At 34.7% G+C, this 26,906-nt stretch overlaps 1 protein-coding gene across 7 annotated transcripts in view; it reads right to left on the bottom strand.

The window, feature by feature from the left end:
• The window catches only part of Exoc6b (exocyst complex component 6B), a 622,696-nt gene that overhangs the window by 311,481 nt on the left and 284,309 nt on the right, over positions 1-26,906 (bottom strand). For all 7 annotated transcript variants that reach the window (XM_046432321.2, XM_058575131.1, XM_058575126.1 and 4 more), the window contains 3 exons: positions 10,082-10,165; positions 9,667-9,713; positions 7,975-8,095 (listed from right to left, as the gene is read on the bottom strand). In XM_046432321.2, the coding sequence (XP_046288277.1) occupies positions 7,975-8,095; positions 9,667-9,713; positions 10,082-10,165 (252 nt within the window). The remainder of the gene's footprint in view (positions 1-7,974; positions 8,096-9,666; positions 9,714-10,081; positions 10,166-26,906) is intronic.

The raw sequence follows: 26,906 nt of genomic DNA, 5'->3' as shown, positions 1-26,906 counted from the left end.
ATTAAAATATTTTGAACATGATCTCTCTCCTTTTGTAGGAATTATTGATATCATTGAACATTACAAATAGTCACATATTTAGTTAGCTGGATTACTCTATGAATGGTATCCTTTTTTGTACATTTTATTTAATCTGATTTCATTTTATGTTTTGGATTTTCTTCTCATTTTTGCAGAAGACCAGTAAGAATCTTTCAAAGATAGGGCGGATAAAAGGAAACTCAGAATCCTCATGTTTGAAAACCCCTTTCTTTTGCCCTCCAACTAAAATATAAAGGATCAGATATAAAAATTTGTCTCCTGTCATTTATCTACTTGGTCCTCAATCCTTTCAACCTCAAGAATCTGGTTTTGTTCACTGTAGGAAATTTTTTTTCTCTTATTTTGTTATTACAGTCCCCTCATTTATCACTATCTTTTCTTTCTGAATCTCTTATCAAATATATCCCAAAGTCAATATCAATATCCATGTTTCTTAGCTTTCCTTTCATATTTCTATCTCTCTGTGACTTTGCCTTGTATTTTGGGACATACATTTGACTTCATCTTCTTGCTCACATCTTCTTACTCTTTTTTCTCCATTTAATATTTGAATTGAATTTCACTATCTGATAGACATAAATTTCAAAGAATCCATGTTTTATTTTGGATTAACCTTCTTTGGCTTGTTTTCATCATTTCCCTCTTTCCTTACATTTCTTAACATAATGAATATAGTACACATAAACAAAAATGAATAAAACCTGTATGCACAATTTTGCCCTTTAAACAAAACAGAACCCCAGCGGCAGGCCAGCCCCTGTTGGGGGCTTTAATCACAACTTCATCCCTCCTTAGTCACAGAAACAACATTCATTCGGACTTTGATGATAATCATTCCCATGTCTTTCCTTAGTTTTTCAATTTGTTTGTATTTTTTTAATTAATAGATTTTATATTCGAGCAGTTTTAAGTCTCTTATTTGCTCTTGGCTTTTGTACTGGCTTAAAAAATATTATAATCAGGTTGTAAGGCACCCATCCTACCAATAATAAAAGAATTCGAATTTTGATTGCCATTAAACCAGGTCTATTGATAAATCTTAAAAGAATAATAATTTTATAATAATAACTTACAATAAATGAACATGATATGTATCTCAGTTTTACTTTGATCTTCTTTAATTTTAATTCTCAATAATATTCTTAGAATTTTTCTTCATGGTGATCACTTTTTGTTACATCTACTTCTAACTAATTCTTATCTATGCTATTGTATAAATTTTGTCTTTCAAATCTAAAATTTTTCAACTTTATTCCAAAATTATAAAAACATGAGAAATTTTATATAATGATTTTTTTATCCAAGAATTTTAGTGAACCCATCTATTAATTACAATTTTTGTTAATTCTTTGAATTTTCAATGTATCAAATTATATGTGCAAAACTGACAAGATTTTTTCTTCTCAAAGATTTATGCTTTTTATTTATTTATTTTGTGGTGCTTACAACACTGCAAATGACTTCAAGTACAATATACAAATAGAACTAATGGTAATTAAATTTAATATTATAGGCTTTAAAAAGAATGGCTTTTATCATGATAAGCTGAATTAAATCCTGTTTTCATAATTTATTGAGAGAACTTATCATAAATTTATGGTATGTTTTATTAAATGTCACTACCCAGCATTCTAAAAAAGCATCACATCACCCATGTTAGCTCAAGAAAAGTTAAAACTCCCATATTTGCAGTACACTATCTACTGAACCCATATCACCTTTGCACCACTGTAAAATTGAAAAATCCAAGGTGGAACCAGAATAAGTCAGAATGTATTGCTAACTTTCATTTCTAAGTGAGATGCATTATGGCGAGAGAAAGGGATTCAGTTTCATTTTGTTGCATATGGATTTCCAGTTTTCCCAGCACCATTTGTTGAAGATGCTATCCTTCCTCCATTGCATGCTTTTAGCCCCTTTATCAAATATAAGGTAGTTGTAGTTTTGTGGATTGGTTTCTGTGTCCTCTATTCTGTACCATTGGTCCACCCGCCTGTTTTGGTACCAGTACCATGCTGTTTTTGTTACTATTGCTCTGTAGTATAGTTTGAAGTCTGGTATCGCTATACTGCCTGATTCACACTTCCTGCTTAGCATTGTTTTTGCTATTCTGGGTCTTTTATTTTTCCATATGAATTTCATGATTGCTTTCTCTATTTCTACAAGAAATGCCGTTGGGATTTTGATTGGCATTGCATTAAACCTATAGAGAACTTTTGGTAATATCGCCATTTTGATGATGTTAGTTCTGCCTATCCATGAACAGGGTATATTTTTCCATCTTATAAGATCTTCTTCTATTTCTCTCTTTAGGGTTCTGTAGTTTTCATTGTATAAGTCTTTCACCTCTTTTGTTAGGTTGATTCCCAAGTATTTTATTTTTTTTGAAGATATTGTGAATGGAGTGGTTGTCCTCATTTCCATTTCAGAGGATTTGTCGCTGATATACAGGAATGCCTTTGATTTATGCGTGTTGATTTTATATCCTGCCACTTTGCTGAATTCATTTATTAGCTCTAATAGTTTCTTTGTAGAGCCTTTTGGGTCTGCTAGGTATAGAATCATGTCATCTGCAAATAGTGATAATTTAAGTTCTTCTTTTCCTATTTTGATGCCTTTAATTTCTTTCGTCTGTCTAATTGCTCTGGCCAGTGTTTCGAGAACTATGTTGAACAGAAGTGGTGAGAGAGGGCATCCCTGTCTTGTTCCAGATTTTAGAGGGAATGCCTTCAATTTTTCTCCATTTAGAATGATGCTAGCCTGAGGCTTAGCATAGATTGCTTTTACAATATTGAGGTATGTTCCTGTTATCCCTAGTTTTTCTAGAGTTTTGAACATAAAGGGATGCTGTACTTTGTCGAATGCTTTTTCCGCATCTATCGAGATGATCATATGGTTCTTATTTTTAAGTCTATTGATGTGGTGAATAACATTTATTGATTTCCGTATATTGAACCAGCCTTGCATCCCAGGGATGAATCCTACTTGATCATGGTGCACAATTTTTTTGATATGATTTTGTACCCGAGTGGCCAGAATTTTATTGAGGATTTTTGCATCTAGGTTCATTAGAGATATTGGTCTGTAGTTTTCTTTCTTTGAAGTGTCTTTGTCTGGTTTAGGTATCAGGGTGATGTTGGCCTCGTAGAATGAATTTGGAAGTTCTCCCTCTTTTTCTATCAAATCAGAGACACGCCGTCTGATAGAAGAAAAAGTTGGCTACGATCTACAGTCGGTGGGGTCGGGCTCTAAATTCCTCAATAGGACACCCATAGCACAAAAGTTAATAACTAGAATGAACAAATGGGACTTACTCAAACTAAAAAGTTTTTTCTCAGCAAAAGATACAATAAGAGAGGTAAATAGAGAGCCTACATCCTGGGAACAAATCTTTACTCCTCACACTTCAGATAGAGCCCTAATATCCAGAGTATACAAAGAACTCAAAAAATTAGACAATAAGAGAACAAACAACCCAATCAACAAATGGGCCAAGGACCTGAACACACACTTCTCAGAGGAGGACATACAATCAATCAACAAGTACATGAAAAAATGCTCACCATCTCTAGCAGTCAGAGAAATGCAAATCAAAACCACCCTAAGATACCATCTCACTCCAGTTAGATTGGCAGCCATTATGAAGTCAAACAGCAACAAGTGCTGGCGAGGATGTGGGGAAAAGGGTACACTTGTACATTGCTGGTGGGACTGACAATTGGTGCAGCCAATTTGGAAAGCAGTATGGAGATTTCTTGGAAAGCTGGGAATGGAGCCACCATTTGACCCAGCTATTCCCCTTCTCGGTCTATTCCCTAAAGACCTAAAAAGAGCATGCTACAGGGACACTACTACATCGATGTTCATAGCAGCACAATTCACAATAGCTAGACTGTGGAACCAACCTAGATGCCCTTCAATGGATGAATGGATAAAAAAAATGTGGCATTTATACACAATGGAGTATTACTCTGCATTAAAAAATGACAAAATCATAGAATTTACAGGGAAATGGATGGCATTAGAGCAGATTATGCTAAGTGAAGCTAGCCAATCCCTAAAAAGCAAATGCCAAATGTCTTCTTTGATATAAGGAGAGTAACTAAGAACAGAGTAGGGTCGAAGAGCATGAGAAGAAGATTAACATTAAACAGGGATGAGAGGTGGGAGGGAAAGGGAGAGAGAAGGGAAAATGCATGGAAATGGAAGGAGACCCTCAGAGTTATACAAAAGTACATACAAGAGGAAGTGAGGGGAAGGGGAAAAATAATATAAGGGGGACAAACGAATGTCAGTAGAGGGGGCAGAGAGAGAAGAGGGGAGGGGAGGGGAGGGGAGGGGAGGGGAGGGGAGGGGAGGGGAGGGGGGATAGTAGAGGATAGGAAAGGCAGCAGAATACAACAGACATTAGTATGGCAATATGTAAATCAATGGATGTGTAACTGATGTGATTCTGCAATCTGTATATGGGGTAAAAATGGGAGCTCATAACCCACTTGAATCAAATTGTGAAATATGATATATCAAGGACTATGTAATGTTTTGAACAGCCAACAATAAAAAATTAAAAAAAAAGAGATGCATTATATAAATCTTCACCAGGTTTGAAATCAGCGTTAAGAATTCTGCATATATTAATATATGAAAATGTTTATCTTTCAAAATATCCCAAACTATACTATTAATTCAATCAGAAAAAAAATCATGTTAATAGCCACACATAAAGTTGGTGGGGAGTATAACATTTTTTATAAAAAAATAAAGTAATCACTCAGTTATAATGTTTATTTTGAGATTTGTTTAGATATTTGGGTTGCCCTCATTTTGTCTGGCTTGCTGGGTAATGATAATACAATAAATGGTGTCATGAAATACAATTAGCATCTGTGGCACCAATCATTTTGTCTCTTGATGGATAAAATGGTTCAGTGAGTCAATCTGTGAAATGCTGAATTATTTTTTAATAACTGTTGATATATAATTCCCATACAATACAGCTTTCCCACTTAAATTATATAATTTAATGGTTTTTAGTTTTTTGTACAGCTGTTCCTCAGTACTTGTGGGAGACTGATTGCAGGAACCCCTATGCCAATTATATACATTTTAATTTACAGATTTATTGCACAACAAAACTGAATCCCAAATTTGGTGTACAGGAGTACACAGGGTAGGAGGGATATAATAAACTGAATCTTGATTCTCAAGCTTATCTGGAAGAATAAGAGGATAAATAATTATTGTACTTTTAAAAGATTGAAAAGGATATGCATGCCCAATAAAAAATTAAATAATTTCAAATATAAAATTACAACAGTGTTTATCAGATATAATAATTATATAATTTCAGATATAATAATTACAACAGTGTTTATTGGCTCAAGGAAAGTGGGGAATGAATCATTCAACCTAGAAAAAGACCTCAGTGTACATATAATATTTTATTACATGACAAAGGTGATCTTCAAAATATATAAAGGAAAGGATGTAATGGATTGAATGTTGTGTCTCCCAAAATTCATATGTTTAAGTCCTAATCCATCATGGGGCTTCTTGTGGGGAAGGGGCCTTTGGATGGTAATTAATGCCAAAGAAGAAGATTAGGTGAGACCCCAATCCAATGGGATTGGTTTCCTTATAAAAGGAGGAGTCATGAGAAAGTATTTTCTGTTTCTTGTTCGCACATTCTCTCTCTCTCTCTCTCTCTCTCTCTCTCTCTCTCTGAGGGTACACACTGAGTAAAGAAGGCAGCATTCTGTATGCCAAGAAAGCTCTCATCGGGAAATGAACATACTGGCACCCTAATTTCCAACTTTCATTCTCAGGACGTGGAAAAAATAAAATTCTACTATTTAATCCATGAAGTCTATGGTATTTTGTTAGGGCAGTGCAAGTTAAGTAAGACAATAGATAATTACAATAATGTTACTGGGAATAATGAGTCATTTTCAAAGTAAAGATGGAATCCAATCTCATACCAGGTGTTAAAATAAACATTTTTATGTTTGCAATGTATATGTAAGAAAAAGCAACTACAGAAGTACTAAATTCAAATACAAATAATGATATATTCTTTGAAATAAAGAAGATATAATTTACAAAGTAAAAGATCAATTGAACTACACAAAAATTTTTATAGCTTCTAAAAAGCTGCAGAAAAGCAGAGAAAAGACATATGAAACTAAGAAACAGTATTTACCATACATATCACATATATGCTTTATTAAGCGATAATAAAATATTTTAAAGTCCATTAAAATATAAAATAAAGGTAGTCTTCCTTGTCCCTCCCCCTCTTCTCTCCTCTCTCCTCCCTCTCATTTCTGGCCAGGAAGTGACTGGGCTTCCTTCACAGAGCACTGCTGACTCCATGTAATTGACCGCGCAGGTAAATTACACAGGTCCAAAGCAATAGGACCAATCAGTCATGGACTAAAATCTCCAAAACTGTGAGGAAACTAAATCTCTTTTCTTTATAATGGACCATATAAGCTTAGGCATTACCTTAATAGCTTTTTCCCTCTCACCTCTTATATCTAATCCATCAGAAAGTACAGTTAAATCTCATCTCTTAAAAAAAAAAAAAAAAACTCTAGAATTTGTCAACATATCACCATATCAGCTCTCATCCGTTGATCCAGGCTCTCACTACCTCTTGTCTAGAATACTGGACTAACCTAATTGTTCTCTTCATATTTTTTCCCCTCATCCATTTCCACACTTTAGTTAAAATAAAGTATTTAAAATGAAATCTGATCATGTTCTCTTCAACTATAAACTTTTTTGTATTTGTGTGTTTGTATGTGTGTGTGTGCGTGTGTGTGTGTGTGTGTGTGTGTGTGTGTGTGATGCTGGGGATTGAACCCAGGAACTCGTGCATGCTAGGCAAGCACTCTACCACTGAGCCAAACTTCCCGCTCCACTATGGATTTTGCATGTGATTGTTTCTATGTCTGAGACTCTTCCTGATGAATTATATAAGGAGACCTACAGGATCAGGGATGATGATCCTTTCAAGTTAGAACAAGTAGGTGGATAGTAGGGCCATTTAATAAAATTTTTTAAATACTAAATTGCCTAGTTATTGACTTCCCACTGTTATTCTTCAAACACTGTACACATAAAAGCCCTTATACTGCTGTTCTTTGTGCCCCCAATTATAATTTCATTGATCTTTGCATAAATAGTGACTTCATAATATTCTGATCTCAGAATGCCACTTCTTACCAAATAATCAATAGCAAGTACCCTGTTGCCCTAATCTATCACTCTATTTTAATTGTCTGTATTGCATTAGCACTGCCTGATATTCTTGTTTATTTGTCTGTGTATCTCCAAATAAAATACAACTTTTGGCAACAAAGTTTTTCTCTCTCTTGTTTATAACTGTATTTCAAACATATAGTCAGTGTTAAAATATACTGAAAGAATGAATGAATAATTAATTCAAAACCAGCATCCTCTACCTAAAATTCATGCTATATTATCACCAAAAATTCATGCTCTGTTCAGGTTCGAATCCATGTTCCATCTCTTATTATGTGGCATAAAGCTGGTCACCTGACTTCTCTGAGTTTAGCATCCTACATTACAGGATAAATACATTAATAATACCTACCTTTATATGGTTGTAATGTGGATGAAATAAGACAGTGTATATAAAATACACAGAACGATGCATTACACACACACAGAATCATCAATAGATGTTAGATGCTATTTTGTGTTTTGTGAAGAGCATCTACAAAATTGAACTCAGTGTTAGAGAATATGCCTAATTGAAGAGGCTACTTCCCTATGACTTTGAAAGACATATATAGCTCCAAATGAGTAAATTCAAAGACATACATGTTGATTTTAAAGGAGTAAAACACTGAATAGTTCATAAATAACCAGCTCTAAATAGGAATTTCTCTTGTGCATCTTACATACCGAATGGGTACGGAGTGCTGCGATGGTCTTTGAAAGTGCCATTTCCCACAGTTCATCGATGTAGGCTCTATTTACTAAGCCCTGGGTTGTATGTAAAATGTGATCTTCAACCACAAAAAAGCTAAGATTGAGGAGAAAACAGAGTACAACTGTCAGAAATTGCAGTCTGATTACTGTCTCTAGGTTTTGATGAATATTAGGAGCTGACATCAAATTCAACATTAATATTCATTTTTTTTCTCAAAGAAAGTTTTCAGTATTATAAATGAAATGACTTCTTAGACTCATAATTATGTCCATGATCATATCCTCTTAATCACTTCTACAGAAAATGGAGTTCTATTTCTATAAAATGTTAACCATGTTATCCCGCTATTTAAAATGGAAGAAAACGTTTCTAAGTAATGAAGGCTAATTTCTTTTTTTAATAGTACATAATTTTTCAAAGTTTCTATTAGTGAATTACAGTTATATATGATAGTGGGGTTCATTTTGACATAATCATATATGCATGGAATATAATTTGTTCTATTTCAGTCCCCAGTACTTCCCATTTCCCCCTCTCTCTCCCCCTCCCCATATTCCCCTTCCTCTACTGATATTCCTTCTATTTTTCAAATAATTTTAATTGGTGCCTTACAGATATACATAAAGGTGAAATTTACTTGGTGTATTCATATAGGTACATATAGCATAATTTGGTCAATTTCATTCCACAAGCTAATTTCAACAATCTTTTTAAAATCAGGTCATAAATACATTTCAAGAAACTAATAGGTTTTAAAGAGAGAATGAAAGCTGAAATATGTATTTTTAAGAACAAAATACATCAAAATAATTCCACTTATGTAGATTTTTCTCATCGAAGTATTAAAAATGGTTTGTAAAGCAAACTTATATTTTAACATCCTTATTGTGGCTTTTTGTTATTATGCATTTAAAACATACCTTCAGTTATCTTGCCTAAATGTTCAAGTACTAAAACTATTCTTTATTAGAGAATTTTATAACATTTTAGTCAAAATTATTAATTACACTAAAACAATCTAAATCTGATTTTATAAAGGAAGAAAGAGACTTGATGAAAGAATCCAACTTACTTCCCTTTCTTTTAATGGCAATTATTATTTTAAGATTAGAACAAGCTCCCTATGTGTACTTGGGATGTTTATATGGGACTTATAATTCCATATTACTATATGTACTACAGATGAAGGTGGCAAACTATAACCTGACCCAAACTATAACCTGCCTGTTTTAATGAAGATTGTTTTACTGGAACACAGTCATGCTCGATCATTTACGAATCGTCCACAGCTGCATTTGGACTATGATAGAGCTGAAGAGCAGTGACATTTCATGTGGCCTACTCAGCCTAAAATAATTTACTCTTCGGCCATTTTGGAATAAGTTTGCTAACTTTTGCCATATTACCAAGAATAGAGAACAAAACATCTACTATAGTAAGATTATAATTCAAAAAGTATCCTCCAACAATATAATGTGGAAGCCAGCATGGTGTTCCTTTTAAATCACAAGGAAATAAAAAATAAATTTGTCTTCTTGAGAATTTTAAAAAGAAAACACAAAGAATTTCCCAAGGAAAATCTGATTTATTTTTCCAAGTCTCACAAATCTATGCATTGAAAGTAGGTGAATTTAAATATATTTCTATAATAAATATACACTTACCCTACAATTTGATTAAAATACTTCCTATAGCCATCTAAAGTTTCATGCTGCAACAAAGAAAAAAAATTATTGGTTTTTTTTTGTTCCATTAAGACAAAGTTAAAATCAGTTATTTAATATCTTGAAGTTCAGTTCCCTGAAGAATAAGGTAAATATAATAGCATCATGTACCTTACATAGTTATAGTGAGAATAAAATGAGACAATACATATCTATATTTAGAACAATGTCCAACATGCAGAAATCATTGAATGTTAATTGGTATTCTTACTGCAACCCACATCTACCAAAAATGATCTCAGAATAAGAGTAAACACAAACACAACACACACACACACACACACATACACACACAATTGAAAGATATCAGAAAAGAAAAGGGTAAATGTGTGAAAAATGAAAATAGTAATCCTACCATGTTAGATGGAGGCTGGAGCACTAAACGGGCCTGTTTTCGCCTCTGCTTTCGGTAGTAGTTCTCAAATGTTTCCCGGGCACCCTGTAAGATAAACAGACAATATAAATTGTCACAGTTGGATTACTCTTGGATTCAAGGTTAAAAAAAAAGAGGAGGTTCTAGGTCCAGAATTTGAGACAGCACAACATTTCTTAAAATGTGCTGTTTTAACAATGGTCATATCATAGAAAATAAAAATAACTGTAACGATTTATTGAACTTTATTTGCTAACCCCATGAGGGTGAAAACTCAACCCCAAGCACACCAACTCTGGTTTCTGAGTCAATTACTACAAATTCACAAAAATGAAGGCAAACCCATCTTCCCATAGGTTTTAGTCACAGGTAAAAAAATTTCCATTAAAAAACTCATAGAACATGCCAGAAGAAAAGTGTCCAAAATAAAACCAAATGAATCAGAAGCACAAGATCAATGGAAAGTGGGGGAAAAGGCAGAAACTGAGAAGAGTAAATCCATCTTGGAAGAGGAGTGGGGGCAGCAACAACAGCAGGAGCAAGGAGCAGGGGACAAATCAATGAATCTTTTTGATATTCAATTTACACTTTTCATTTATACTTACTAAACTTAAAATGAAAGGCGCTCAGAGAACAAAATCTGGCAGATGAGCCCTACAGTCATGAGCTCTGTATTGGGTTGAAAAGTCTCCCCCCAAATTTATGTCCTTCCCAGCATCTTGTAATATGACTCTATTTGGAGGTACTGCCACTGCAGATGAAAACAGTTAAATTAAGATGTGGCCATACCAGTGTAGGGTTTGCCTTAACACAATATGCCTGGTGTCCTTAGAAGAACAGAACAAAAGACACCAAGGGAGACACCCAGGGAGAACATTATGTGATGAGAAGCAGAGACTGGAACTGTGCAGCTGCAAGCCAAAGAACACCAAAGATTGCTGGCCACCAGCAGAACTAAGAAAGGATTCAACAGAGTCTGAGTGGGAGCATGGCCTTGTGGATGCTTTGAATTCTGGATTCCAAGTCTCTAAAATGGGGACAGAAAATATTTCTCATGTTTTAAGCCACCTAGTTCGTGGTATTTTGTTATAGCAGCTCAAAGTTTTTAAAATGTCATGCCACCTTATGACTAAATTCTAATATTAATACAAGACTTTTCTAAATAAGTAAAAAGAGAAAGACAGCATGCCACAGTAGTAAAGAGCACTGACTTTGGAACCTGGTGATTACATTCAAATTGTGACTCTGCCCCTTACTAGCTGTAAATTGTTATAAATAGCTATATAATTTCCCTTCCACTATTTATTTAACTTTCACTTATATGCATGCTGTGGTTTTCTCATTTGTAGAGATGCCAACTTCACATAATTGTTAGGAGCATTTAGAAGAGTTAGAAAGCTCTTAGAATAGTGTTTGATAAATACTAAGCATGAATGTAAGTACTTATCTTTTTAAAAATTAAAAAGATGAAATCAATGATAAAAGTGGAAAGCCATGACCAACCCTGGCAATATACAATAAACTAGTTAAATTTCCATGCCTTCCTAAAAATCTCAAGAACTTTTTCAATATGACTTGTTTTATTACTAAATTGGTCCTAAACAGCTGGATTAACATACTACATCATGCAAACACAGTACTATAGCTCAGAGGTTGGTGAACATTTTGTAAAGGGGAGGACAGTAAATATTTTAGGATGGTGGGCAAACTATTTCAACTTGGTTCTGTTGTCATACAAAAGCAACCACAGATAATACATAAATGACTTGAGTGTGGCTAGGTTCCAATAAAACCTAATTTGTGGGGAGTGAAATTAGAACTTCATATAATTTTGACCTGTCATGAAACATTATTTTTCTTCTGATTTTAAAAATGTAAAAACCACAGACCAGATTTGGCCCATGGGTCATGGTTTGTTGGGCCCTGGCATAGCTTAAAAACAAAAGTCTTAAAATGCTAAAGTGATTATAACTGTATACACTTAAGTTTTTCTGCCTATAAAATGAAATCAAATATTAGGACAGCTATTTCAACGCTTCCTTCATCCATAAGTCAATGAGGAAGCACATGATTCTATTTAAGAAGAAAAAAGTAGAAACTGCTATTTGGCGTGTTAAAGTTAGCTCCCACTTGTCACCATGTCACAGCATAGTGGTATTATTAAATGTCAATTACATTCCATATACACTGAAGGGCTTTTCATTTTAAGGTTAACAGCCGTAAAGGACCTTTATTATTCTAGTATGACATTACATATTCAACATGCTTTGCAGCCAAGATACACTTACCTGAGAATTTAGGGAAAGTCTTCTTTCTAATTAGGCCATAATATATTAACTTGATTTTTTTTTGTTTTAAATGATTGAAAATATATTGGGTGAAATTCTATATAGAAATCAAATCATGAACCTCTACCTAATTCCAAACTGGATACAGTTTTGCTTTTCACATATTTCTTCAATAGAATAAAAACAAAAGAAAGGACCTATCTAGTAGGTCTGGCTCCCCCATTTACAAAAATGAATTGGATTTTCCTTAGTGGCTGCTGAATGAATTCACTTTTGATTATTCTATTCGTCTGCCAATTTTGTCAACTCGATGCTTAAAGGTGGAATTTGTGAAGATGTTTGACTAGTCCAACTGAGTAACCAACCGGTGAAGTACTTCTCTATTCACGAATAGGTCACTAGATGAACTACAGAGTACAGAGGTCTCACGTCAGCCCTAACCTCTCTCTGTCACTAACATTAAGAAAACAAAAACAAACACAAGAACTCAGAAGCTGTTGAAGGCATAAGCAAATAGATTTTTTTTAAAAAAGTAAATGAAAGGTTGTTCCTTTCCCATTTTATATCACTAATATTATACTGCTCTAAAGAGTTCATGATAACTAACAAATAATATCACAGAAAACCTAGTCATTTAATATATCCTAAGTACTTACCATGTGATAGGCACTGAAAATGCGGTTTTCACTGAATTTATAGTGTACAGTGTAAGACTGGCAAGTAAACAAAATGAGCTTCAGAACCCTATGCATTTGGAATGGTATGGATGTGTGTGTGGGGGGGGAATATATTACTGGGGGCAGAGTGTCAGGAAAAAAAATGGTATTTATACTCCTAATTGAAGAATGAGTCAGAAGAGTAGACCAGGTAAAGCAAAAGGGAAAGAATGTTCCTAGTGGAGACAAAGAGATTCAAAGAAAAACAGGCATCACACATCTAGTGAATTTGAAAGAAGTTCTCCATGGCTGAAACTTCAGGGTGTAAGGTATAGGGATGGCAAGAGACAAGGCTGAAGGGTTTTTTCAATTATTGGGACGTAAGTTCTAATGACAACAAAAGTTTTAGACATTTTGGAAGTTTTAATATAGAGAGTACAAAGAAGAAAAGGTAAATTTGACTCTAAAGGATCAGTCACAAATGAGATATATTTAGGAGAGACATCCTTGGCTATGGGTGGTATCAGGTGGGAAGGAGAGAAGCTGGTGCAATCTTTCTAGCCTGGCTTGATGGTGTTATCATCACAAGGGAAGGAATTTACAATCTTTACTATTCACGGAATCTGTGCTTGAAAACTTGCCTAAGTGCTAAAATTTATTTGTAACTCCAAAACAAATACTCATCATTCTTACATAGACATTCACAACCATGTGCAGAGTTTTGAAAAATTTAAATTGTTCAATGCACATGTTCCCAGTTAAGGTCAAATAGGGCAACACTCTGCCTTCTTGTTTCAGTTTTCATACTGTAAACAAGTATCATTTTCATGGTCTATGCAGTGCCACGTTTTTTGAATTTTTGTACTTTTCGTTGGTGATTTTGCTATTTAAAATTGACCCCAAATACAGCACTAAAATGTTGTCCAGCTCAGAAAGACTTTTGATGTGACTTACAGATAAAACATGTTAGTACTTCATTCAAGTATTAGTACAATGCTGGTGGCTGAGCTCAAGAGTAATAAATCAATATATTAAATAAGGTACTTTAAATAGAAAGATTTATAAATCAAGGTTATGCATGGACCAGCTAATGAATATGTGACAAGAAGCTCACATATCCCTTAAGAGCAATGGTTGAGTATTCACTAACTCAGTGTTCACGGTGACTTTATGGAACATAACTACCATGACTAAGGAAAGCTAACTATGGAAAGACAGATAATTATAGCTTCTTTGGGGGGCATATTCAGTTACTGACTTCCAGTACCAAGTGTTTTACAGCAGGTAATATTTTTGTCTACATCTCAGGAGAATGGAATAGGCTAAAGATAATGAATGTTAGAATCTTAACAGAAAAACAGTAATCAAAGCCCTAGTAGAAAAAAGTACACTCTATGGAATGCCTGTCCAATGTAAGTATAAAAAGACCCAGAAAAGATACTGACATCAAGGAAATGTATGGCTCTTTCTTGTTATGCAAATAAAACTTTGTCACATAGAGAAGACTTTTCTACTGATCATTAAAATTGAAAGTCTTACCTGACAAGAAATAATTAAAATCAGAGCTGAAATCAATGAAATTGAAACAAAAGAAACAATTGAAAAAATTGACAAAACTAAAAGTTGGTTCTTTGAAAAAATAAATAAGATTGACAGACCCTTAGCCATGCTAATGAAGAGAAGAAGAGAGAGAACCCAAATTACTAGCATACAGGATGAAAAAGGCAATATCACAACAGACACTACAGAAATACAGAAGATAATTAGAAATTATTTTGAAACCTTATACTCCAATAAAATAAAAGATAGTGAAGGCATCGATAAATTCCTTAAGTCAAATGATCTACCCAGATTGAGTCAGGAAGATACACACAACTTAAACAGACCAATTTCAAGTGAAGAAATAGAAGAAGCCATCAAAAGATTACCAACCAAGAAAAGCCCAGGACCAGATGGATATACAGCCGAGTTTTACAAGACCTTTAAAGAAGAACTAATACCAATACTCTCCAATCTATTTCAGGAAATAGAAAAAGAGGGAGTATTTCCAAATTCATTCTACAAAGCCAATATCACCCTGATTCCAAACCAGACAAAGACACCTCAAAGAAAGAAAACTTCAGACCAATATCTCCAATGACTATAGATGCAAAAATCCTCAATAAAATTCTGGCAAATCAGATACAAAAAGATATCAAAAAGATCATGCACCATGATCAAGTAGGATTCATCCCCGGGATGCAAGGTTGGTTCAACATACAGAAATCAATAAATGTAATTCATCACATCAATAGACTTAAAGATAAGAACCACATGATCATCTCAATAGATGCAGAAAATGCATTTGACAAAATACAGCACCCCTTTATGTTCAAAACACTAGAAAAACTAGGGATAACAGGAACTTACCTCAACATTGTAAAAGCTATCTACGCTAAGCCTCAGGCCAGCATCATTCGAAACGAAGAAAAACTGAAGGCATTCCCTCTAAAATCTGGAACAAGACAGGATGCCCTCTCTCACCACTTCTAATCAACATAGTTCTTGAAACACTGGCCAGAACAATTAGACAAATGAAAGAAATTAAAGGAATAACTATAGGAAAAGAAGAACTTAAACTAGCACTATCTGCTGACGATATGATTCTATACCTAGAAGACCCAAAAAACTCTACCAAGAAATTTCTAGAACTAGTAAATGAATTCAGCAAATGGCAGGATATAAAATCAACACCCATAAATCAAAGGCATTCTTGTATCAGTGACAAATCTTCTGAAAAGGAAACGAAGAAAACTACCCCATTCACAATATCCTCAAAAAAAATAAAATACTTGGGAATCAATTTAACAAAAGAGGTGAAAGATCTATACAATGAAAACTATAGAACCCTAAAGAGAGAAATAGAAGAAGACTTTAGAAGATGGAAAGATCTACCTTGCTCATGGATAGGCAGAATTAATATTATTAAAATGACCATTCTACCAAAAGCACTATACAGATCCAATGCAATTCTGATCAAAATCCTAATAGCATTCCTCACAGAAATAGAAAAAGCAATCATGAAATTCATCTGGAAAAATAAGAGACCCAGAATAGCTAAAGCAATTCTAAGCAGGAAGAGTGAAACAGGTGGTATCGCTATACCAGATCTTAAACTATACTACAGAGCAATAGTTAACAAAAACAGCATGGTACTGGCACCAAAACAGGCTGGTGGACCGATGGTACAGGATAGAGGACACAGAGACCAACCCACAAAATTACAACTACCTTATATTAGACAAAGGTGCTAAAAGCATGCACTGGAAAAAGGATAGCATCTTCAACAAATGGTGCTGGGAAAACTGGAAATCCATATGCAACAAAATGAAATTGAATCTCTATCTCTCACCATGCACAAAAGTTAACTCAAAATGGATCAAGGATCTAGGAATTAAACCAGAGACTCTGTGTCTAATAGAAGAAAAAGTAGGCCCTAATCTCTATCACATGGGGTTAGGCCCCAGCTTCCTTAATAAGATACCTATAGCACAAGAATTAAAACCAAGAATCAACAAATGGGATGAATTCAAACTAAAAAGTTTTTTCTCAGCAAGAAAAATAATATGTGAGATGAATAGGGAGCCTACATCCTGGGAACAAATTTTTACCCCTCACACATCAGATAGAGCTCTAATCTCTAGGGTATACAAAGAACTCAAAAAGCTAAACACCAAAAAACAAATAACACAATCAACAAATGGCCAAAGACCTGAACAGACACTTCTCAGAAGAGGATATACAATCAATCAACAAATATACGGAAAAAAAAATGCTTCAATTAATATTGTTGAGTAAGTGTACTAATAAATTTATGAAACTAATTTATACTCTAAAACAAAGAAAGTCTTGCCTGATATATCACCCCTTTTTCATCCTTTCATAGCATGTATCTCAGTTTGATATTATGTTGTCCATTTGTCTATTGTCTGTTTTCTCTCGTTGGGTTGCAAGTTCTATGAGAACAAGTTTCAGTTTATATTCTTCACTTTTGAGTTCCCAGCCCATACAACAGAGCCAGACACATAACAGGATTCAATATATATTTGTTATAGAATAAGTGATTAAAAGTATGAATAAATAATCTATATTTTCTTTTAAAAGTTTCTATTTTATATTTATACTTTATTTACTACTGCAACTATCATTTCCTTGTAATAAAATTAGGAATCTAGCCGGGCACAGTGGTGCACACCTGTAATCCCAGCTGCTGAGGAGACTAAGACAGGAGGACAGCGAGTTCAAAGCCAGCCTCAGCAAAAAGTGAGGCACTAAACAACCCAGTGAGACCCTATCTCTAAATAAAATACAAAACCAAAGACTGAGGTGAGACTCAATGGTTGAGTGCCCCTGAGTTCAATCCCTGGTACCCCTATATCATCCTTGCTTTTCTATCTCCATTTATTCTTTTAGAGTTTATTCCTGTCTCATAGTGTTTTAGTCAGCTTTTTTTTGCTGCTGTGTCTAGAAGACCTAACAACAACAATGTGAAGAGGAAAAGTATATTTGGGGACTCAGAGTTTCAGAGGTCTCAGTTCATGTATGGCCTACTCCATTCACAGGGCCTGAGGTAAGGCAGAACATTATGACAGAAGAATATGGCAGAGTAAAGCAGCTCAGGACATCACAACAGGAAGCAGAGAGAGAGCTTTGCTCAATAAGGACAAAATAAAAATCCAAAAGGCACACTCCCAGGAACCCAACTCTTTCAGCCACACCCTACCTGCCTACAATTACTACCCAGTTAATTCTCCGTCAGGGGATTAATGCACTGATTAGGTTAAGACTCTCCTAATCAAATCATTTCACTTTGAGCCTTCTTGCATGGTCTCACACATGAGCTTTTGGGAGACCCCTCACATCTAAATCACAATATAGAGGTTGTAATTTGTACACATCAAACAATTTTCAAGCATTTGTTTTTTGGTTCCTATAGAAAATCATTTAGAGAATTATGTCACCTATGGATTCTGAAGATGATGTTCCTAGACCCTTTTTATTCAATAAGTTTTCTCAGATCTCATTTTGTTGTATGTTGTTTTGTTTCCCCATTGCTTTATTTTGCTGTCTTTTTTTCAATTTTTTTAATTTGTTCTAATTAATTACACATGATAGTAGAATGCATTTTGACATATTATACATAAATAGAGCACAACTTCTCATTCCTCTGGCTGAACATGGTGTAATCACTCCAGTAGTGTGATCATACATGTATACATAGGGTAATAATGTCTGTCTCATTTTACCATCCTTCCCATCCCCACAGCCCTACCTCTCCCTTCACTCCCCTCTACACAAACCAAAATTCCTTCATTCCTCCCTATCCACCCCACTGTGTAACATCCATTCAAAAGAAAACATTCAGCTTTCTGTTTGGGGGGATTGTCTAATTTCACCTAGTATGATATTCTCTAGTTCAATCCATTTATCTGCAATGCCATACTTTCATTCTTCTTCAAGGCTAAGTAACATCCCATCGGGTATATGTACATATTTTTTATCCATTCATCTGTTGAAGTGCACCTAGGTTGGTTCCATAGTTTGGCTATTGTGAATTGAGCTGCTATAAACATTGATGTGGCTGTGTCACCACAGAAGGCTGATTTTAGGTCCTTTGGGTAAAAACCGAGGAGTAGGATAGCTAGGTAAAATGGTGCTTCCATTCCAAGTTTTCTGAGGTTATCTCCATACTACTTTCCATAGTGGTTGCATCAATTTTCAGTCCCACCAGCAACGTATGAATGCACCTTTTCCTCCACATTCTCACAAACAACTATTATTATTATTATTTTGTTGTCTTATAATCTCCTTTTTTTAATACTGGGATTTTTTTAACCATTTTTTAAATTAATATATGACAGCAAAATGCATTATAATTCATATTACACATATAGAGCACAATTTTTCTTATCTCTGGTTGTATATGCAAACACTTATTATTGCTTGTATTCTTGATAATTGTCATTCTGACTGGAGTGAGATGATGAACATTTTTTCATATGTTTGCTGATCAATTGTATTTCTTCTTCTGTGAAGTGTCTGTCCAGTTCCCTAGCCCATTTATTGACTGGGCTATTTGTTTTTTGGTTTTTGTTTTTTTGTTGTTGTTTTTCTTTGTGTTTTGGTATTAAGTTTTTTGAGTTCTTTATATATCCTGATGATAAATGCTCTTTCTGAGGTACGTGCGGTAAAAACTTTTTCCCATTCTGTAGGGTCTCTCATCACATTACTGATTGTTTCCTTTGCTGAGAAGAAGCTTTTTAGTTTAAATCCATCCCATTTATTGATTCTTGATTTTACTTCTTGTGCTTTAGGAGTCTTGTTAAGGAATTAAGGGCCTAAGCCAACATGATGAAGATTTGGGCCTACTTTTTCTTCTATCAGGGTTTCTGTTCTAGTGTCTAAGTCTTTGATCCACTTTGAGTTTATTTTTGCACACGGTGAGAGACAGAGGTTTAATTTCATTTTGCTACATATGGATTTCCAGTTTTCCCAGCACCATTTGTTGAATAGGCTATCTTTTATCCAATGTATGTTTTGGGCACCTTTGTCTAGTATGAGATACCCATATTTATGTGGGTTTGTGTCTGTGTCCTCTATTTTGTACCATTGGTCTACATGTCTATTTTGGTACCTGTACCATGCCATTTTTGTTACTACTGCTCTGTAGTATAGTTTAAGGTCTGGTATTGTGATGGTTCCTGCTTCACTCTTCTTGCTGAGTATTGCTGTGGCTATTCTGGGTCTCTTAGTTTTCCAAATGAATTTCATGATTGCGTTTTCTAGTTCTATGAAGAATATGGCCATTTTGACTATATTAATTCTGCCTATCCAAGACCCATGGCTCTATTTTGAACAAGGCCAAAGTACTACTCTTTTTGGACCAGTACTATCCTCCAGGGTCAGTTTGTGGTTTTTCTTTAGCCCAGTTTACCATTAAGATGGCTATAGATCTAATGTTCTTATGGAATCAGCAACTCAGAGCAAATTGATATTCCCCAGTCCAAGGTTGTATCTAAAGGAATCCAAAAACTAATTCTACTGTCTCATAAGTGATTTGCCTAATAAGTTCATATGAAATATAGCCATTCTCCTCCCACATAGTTCCCAGTGTTTATTAATCTGAACCTTTTAAAGTGAATGGAAACCAGGGTAATACAGAACCTTCCTATCTGTATATTTAAACGGCACTATAGCTGGCCCTAAGTATCTATGAAGGATGAGCTCCAGAAACCCCTATGTATACCCAAATCTATGGATGCCCAAGTCCCTTATAGAAAATAACATAGCACAGTATCTGCATATAATTTATAAATAGCTTCCTGTATACTTTGAATAATCTGTAGATTACTTATAATACTGAATACCATGTAAATGTAAATGTTACATACATAGTTGTTAAATAGTTGTTTAGAGAATAATTACAAAAGAAGTCTGTACATGGCAGTACAGAAGTAATTTTTCCCCAAATATTTTCTATCTGGGTTGGTTGAATCCATGATGCAGAACCCATGGATAGACAGGGTTTACTTTTTTTTTTTTTTAAGTACTCTCCAGCACCAGATGAACTGTCCTGCCACCAACAACACCTCTTTCCCCTTGATCCCACACTTTGGCAGCCTTAAAAAGGAAAATCCATGCATCAAAAGGGTTACCAACTGTTGTGATCTGAATGTGTCCCCCAAACTCCATGTGTGGAAATCACCAATATGAGAGCTTAAACAGGTGAAGCCTTTATAAATAATTAAGTCATTAGAGCAGAGCCCTCAGGGATGGGATTAAGGCCAAGGCCCTCATATAAGGGTTTGAGGAAGTAGGTTTGCTTATGCCATCTCTTCTGCCAACAACACAGCATTCATCCCTCTGGAGAATGCAGCAACAGGCCCATATTGAAAGCAGAGAGCAGCCTTCACCAGTCACAAAACCTGCTGGCACCTTGATCTTATGCTTCCCAGCCTCCAAAACTATGAGAAATAAATTTCTACTACTTGTAAGTTATCCTTCGTGTAGTATTTTGCTATAGCAGTACAAATGAGTTAAGATCCTAACTAATACATTCCCCCATTCAGGAATGCATTTGCAAGCCAGAGGGCATATAGTGAGAAAGAGATAAGTGCCTTTTGACTTAAAGAAGCAAAACATAGACCAGTCAACCATTAGATCTCTTGATCCATTCAAATGGTACAACAATTAAGAGAAAATTTTATTCATATTAGGACAAAATATTAATTAGCAGCCTTAATTGTCAAAAGTGTTGTATGTTTTTGGATTTTTATGCATTTAAAATATTCTGGTAAAAGTTAAGAGAAAGAAGAAGACAAGCAAAGTTTTGTTTAACAATTTCTATGTTATATGTGTATATCCTGTCTGAAATTTAACCTAAATACTAAAGTTTGTATTATTATAAAGATACCCCCATAATAAATTTCTTGTCATTCAGTTAGAGGACCTAAATGATTGCAGCAATACTGTATTTTTATTTAATACCAAAATGAGAGAAAGAAAATTTTCCAAGCTCTGTAACCTCTTCTTCAGTTTATCCGGTACTTCATTTACTAAATTCCTATGTTATTTAAATAGTATTATACCACTTGTTATGATAAATTAGGAAGTGAGTACTCATAATCAAGTTCACTACAAGCTATTGCTGTTTCCCTAATCGTTAATCTTAACACTGAGTTTTAACAGGAAATAACACACTTCCAGAAATACTTGTCTTCTGAATTTTTTTTGTAGCTGCATTTCCATAATGTTTATTTCTTTCAAAATAATTATTAATTACAAAAGTAAAATATCTGACTTTTAGAAAAAGTAAACACAATTTGGGCAGAGAGAAAATAAAAGCCATTCATAATCCCTTCATTTGGAGATAATTACTATTTACTTTTTGGTGTACTCTCATAGATTTTTTTCCCTCTTCAAAATAGATATTTCAGGGCTGGGGATGTGGCTCAAGCAGTAGTGCGCTTGCCTGGCATGCGTGCGGCCCGGGTTCAATCCTCAGCACCACATACAGACAAAGATGTTGTGTCCGCCAAATACTAAAAAATAAATATTAAAATTCTCTCCCTCTCTCTCACTCTCTCTCACTCTTTCTTTAAAAAAAATAGATATTTCAAACACACACACACACACACAAATAGGGTCATGTTGCATGTACTCTTTTCATTAAACTTTGCATGGAAAATCTATTCTTCAACATCATAATTTGGTATGACTCATTTTTACTCCACAACACTGTTCTGATTCCCTTTCATCAAACACATACTGTATTCCTTTGCCATATAAATGTCAAACCAGGTGGTTGCAATGGTACACTCCTGCAATCCAGTGATGCAGGAGTCTGAGGCAAGAGAATTGCCAAGTTCAACGTCAGCCTCAGTAACTTAGAAAGACCCTGTCTAAAATAAATAGAAACAATGGCTGGAGTGTAGCTCACTGGTACAGTGTCCCTGGGTTAAATCCCAAGTACCACCAAAAGAAACCCCAACAACAACAACAAAAATCTTACAAATATCATTACCATTGAATAAATGTTTATAAATAAAAATAAAAACAACTCTGAATCATTCTCTATACCAAGGCACTTATCTGGATATAAAAATATGAAACATGAACAATATCGCCACCCAGTATGAGGAAATGAGTAAGGTTTTGTGTTTTTGTCCACAAAAGTGGTAAAACAAAGCTTAAGGCCAAATTTTGCAGCTATAGGTTACAAATGTGAACCATTAATCAATTAAGTCAGGATTGTACAATCCCAGTGCTGGAGGTGGGAGGAGAGGGAATGCCAGATCAAAGACCTTTCCATGAATTTGCTTTTCCTCATAAAGGTGACAATGTACATTATATATAGTTGGCCTCCATATCTATGGGTTCAACCAACTGTGCATTGAAAATATGGCAAAAACACACAAATTGCCTCTAGACTGAATGTGTACAGACTATTTCCTTGTCATTATTCCCTAAACACCACAGTATAACAACTATGTATATAGATTTGCATCATATTAATATAAATAATCTAGAAATTTAAAGTATCCAGGATGATGCACATAGGTTACATGCAAATATCATGCCATTTTATATAAGGGACTAAAGTATCCAGAGATTCTGGTTTCCACAGAGGGTCCTGGAACCCAAACCCCCACAAAACATAAGGGCCTAGAGTAAACCAGCTCTTCTTCCAGTGGACTTCCTTGGCAGGTTTTGGTAGAATATCTATGGAAAAGCAGGCTGAATTCTTCTTACCAATCACTTAACAGAAAATAACCCCAGACCAAGAAGCAACTAAGGACACATGGACAAAGAACAAGGGAGGGGAACAGAAGAAGAGAAATACACACAATTGTTCTTCCGGCTTTGCCTACAGGAAGCAATATTTCCATTTGGTCCCGAGCAAAGCCTGTAATTTCATCACCCTAACTGCAGCTGGAACTCCCTTTTAACTATCACAGTATCCAAGTGAAGACAGGTTTATTCAGAGGTTGGGGAAAAAAAAAACTGAAAGGGCTATTTTAATTTGCTTCCATGTGTAAAGGGGAGCACTTTTCATAGGGCCCCATAATGATGTTCAGCGGGATATTACACTTCACCATATGGCTAATTTGCACAGCAGGCCCAAAGCAGGATTTTCTTTCATTAGAACTGCCCTAAAGATCAGACTACAGAAACATGTGTAAAGAACAAACCCAAGATGCCCCCTATTGCTTAAACCTAGAAACATTCGATTCCCAGATGTAAAAGCCCATTCAGAGAGTTCCCATGGCAGGGTCATTCAAGAGTCATGGAGGTATGTATTACAGCTCCATTTACCTATATTAGGACTTTGAAAAATGTCTAAATTTCCAGAGCTACAACATTGTCAAAACACTTAAGAAAATAAACTGTGTATAGGGAAACGATAATTGCTCTGGTAGATAATTTATCATTAAAAATATCATTACTTCCAAATGCCCCAATTCTTGATATCACACAAACAGCCTACAGAAATGAATCTACATAAACTTCTGACCCTCATTGAAATGAGCAGAGGCAGCCTAACATTCTAACAGAGTCCTGTTTATTTTTAAGATGGCCCTTAAACCTGTGTTTGTCTTGGCATTTCCTCCTGCTGCTATACCCAAGCATGAGCCTCAGAAGAGCATCCCCTCCAGGGACTGACACAGTCTGCAGGATTTAAAAACAGAAAAAGAAAGAAATCTGATGTCTAATGATTATGGAGCAGTTGAGTCTGTCGTTTTGAAGAAAGTAAACATTATGATTAACAATCTTGGCCTTTGTAATTAGCTTCCCCTTTCCAAGACAGAGTGTTAATTTATTAAATATTTTAACAAAGAGTCTTTTATTATCAGATTCAGTTCAGCTGGCTCCTTTCATAGCATTACCAATTACAACCAATAAAGCTTTAATTGATGACTACTTTTTATAACCTTTGACCCAAGATGATAAACAGTTGTACCTTAAAGTGAAAGGGTAAACCTCAAAGGGAATGGTGTCTTAATCATGCTTAGTAAACCAAACTGCTTAAAATTACAACTTACCTACCTGGTTAGAACAAAAACACAGACTTCCTATATGATTAGGGCAATTGATCAGGGAAAGATTTGAATTTCACTTTTAAGATGAGTGTCCCTTGTGTTAGGGAAACCCTAACCTGAATAATCTGTATGTAACTGTGCACCTTGTGTGCTAATTATTTAAAGAATATGATTCAATTTGTAGGCCACTAATGAGAAAATTTTACTATATGACATAACTTTTGATATAAATAAAATAAAAAGCAAGTTATTGTACTATTTTTAAAAAGCACTATGATTTAAATTATAATCCCATCCCAAATCCCATCCTTTTATAAAGTGGTCTCTGACATACCAGGAACTACTAAGGATATGTGAGCAAGGTAGTAAACCAAATACTTGCGCAACAATGAGACACCAAAAATTTGAGATTTGATTGTCTACACATGATAAGCTACAAGAGTTAGTCCATTAATGAGAGTGAACAAAAGGGGGCTTTTCTGCATTTTTTTCCAAAGAACTATTCCCAAAGTTATTAGTTTTCCAAAGTTACTATTCAAATGCCCAATTTCACACTGCCCATTTTTAAGGTAAGTCTCTTAAAACCAAACTCATGCCAGTTTATCATTTGAAGTGCTAACATGCATCACAATTTGGAAGTTCAAACGTCCCCTGACAAACCTCTTAATCTGTTTCATGTTGCCAAAATGACTAGGGCCTCTGAACAATTATTAAAGAGTCAAAAGGGAAATGTGGCATTTAAAATGTAAATTAAAATGCCATTATTTACAGATGAAGGCAATAAGAGATTGTTGATGGTCCTTATAATGAAATGTATGGACTTGAACTGAAGGTACAGTATAAGAATTGTATGCAAAAAAAAGTAGGCAGAGATCTTTTAAGTGACTTCCTATGTATACAAGAAAGTTAATGCTAGAAAAAGCACAGAATCTGAGGTTCAAAGTACTTTATAAACTGAGAGAGTTATACATGTTATTTTTATGATATATAAATGTATGTAATGGCTGTTTTATTAAAGACACATGGTTCCTCCCTGCATTTCAAAATCACATTTGCCACACGCACACAAAAAATAGCCTTTGTATAGTTAAGTGAGGATCGGGAAAATTTTGTATAAATAAATCTATGCCTTTTCCCCCATTAACAGATGCTGTACAAAAACAGACAGATTTAGAATCTAAGAATAAATAAATCTGTCGTTCTGAACTTCAGATGTTCAGAAAAAATAGGTACAATATCTAAAACCTGACAAAGTGGACAATATTAGGTCTGCACTTGGAAAAGAATGTAAGAACACAAGAGAAAATAAGAAAACTAAAACTTGAATTAACTTTGTTATATCAATTCTGTAATTAAACCTTTTATTACAAAAGAATTATACATCACATACAGTTATAAAAAACAATAGAGACAGATCCCATGTGCTCTTTATCTGGTTTCCCCAATGGTAAACATCTTCGAAAACTACCACGTCACAACCAGGATGTTGACATTGACAAGAGTCAAGCTGTACATTTTCAAAACTACAAAGGTTCCTCAAGTTGCCTTTTTACAGCCATATCCACTGCCCTCTGCCTCTATCTGCTACTTAACTCCTGGTAGCCACTAACCTGTTCTCCATTTCTATAGATTCCTTATTTTAAAAATGAAAATGTTACATCAGGCATGGTGGCTCACACCTGTAAACCCAGCGACTGGGGAGACTGAGGCAAAAGGATCATAAATTCCAGATCAATCTCAGCAACTTAGCAAGACCCTCAGCAATTTAGCAAGACCCTATATTAATATAAAAATGACTATTAAGATACAGTAGTGGTAAAGTGCCCCTAAGTTCAATTCCCATACCTCAAAACTGAAAGGAAAAAAACAAAAGGATGTTACACAAATGGAATTATACAGTAGGTTATCGTTGAGGATTGATTTACGTCACTTAGCATAAATCTCTTGAGAGTGATCCAAGTTGATGTATGCATCAATAATTCTTCCCTTCTTTCCTTCATATTGTTAAGTAATATTCTATGATATGAATGTACCACAGTTTATTTAGCAATTCAACTGTTAAAAGACATCTAAATTGTTTCCAGTTTGGGACTATTATGAATAAAGCTGTTATAAACATTGATGTATAGATTGCTGCATGAACAAAATATTCATTTATCTGGGATAAATACCCAGGAGTGTTATTGCTGAGTTATATGGAAGTTTCAGGTTTACTTATTTATTTGTATAGGGGATTGAACCCAGAGGTGCTTAACCACTGAACAACATCCCCAGACCCTTTATA

The sequence above is a fragment of the Marmota monax genome, unplaced genomic scaffold (assembly GCF_021218885.2).
Source record: "Marmota monax isolate L192 unplaced genomic scaffold, Marmota_monax_Labrador192_F-V1.1 WCK01_AAM20220418_F8-fsc00106, whole genome shotgun sequence".
Taxonomy (NCBI): Eukaryota; Metazoa; Chordata; class Mammalia; order Rodentia; family Sciuridae; genus Marmota; species Marmota monax.
The sequence above is the reverse complement of the archived record's forward strand: the minus strand, read 5'-3'. Positions and strand labels throughout refer to the sequence as shown.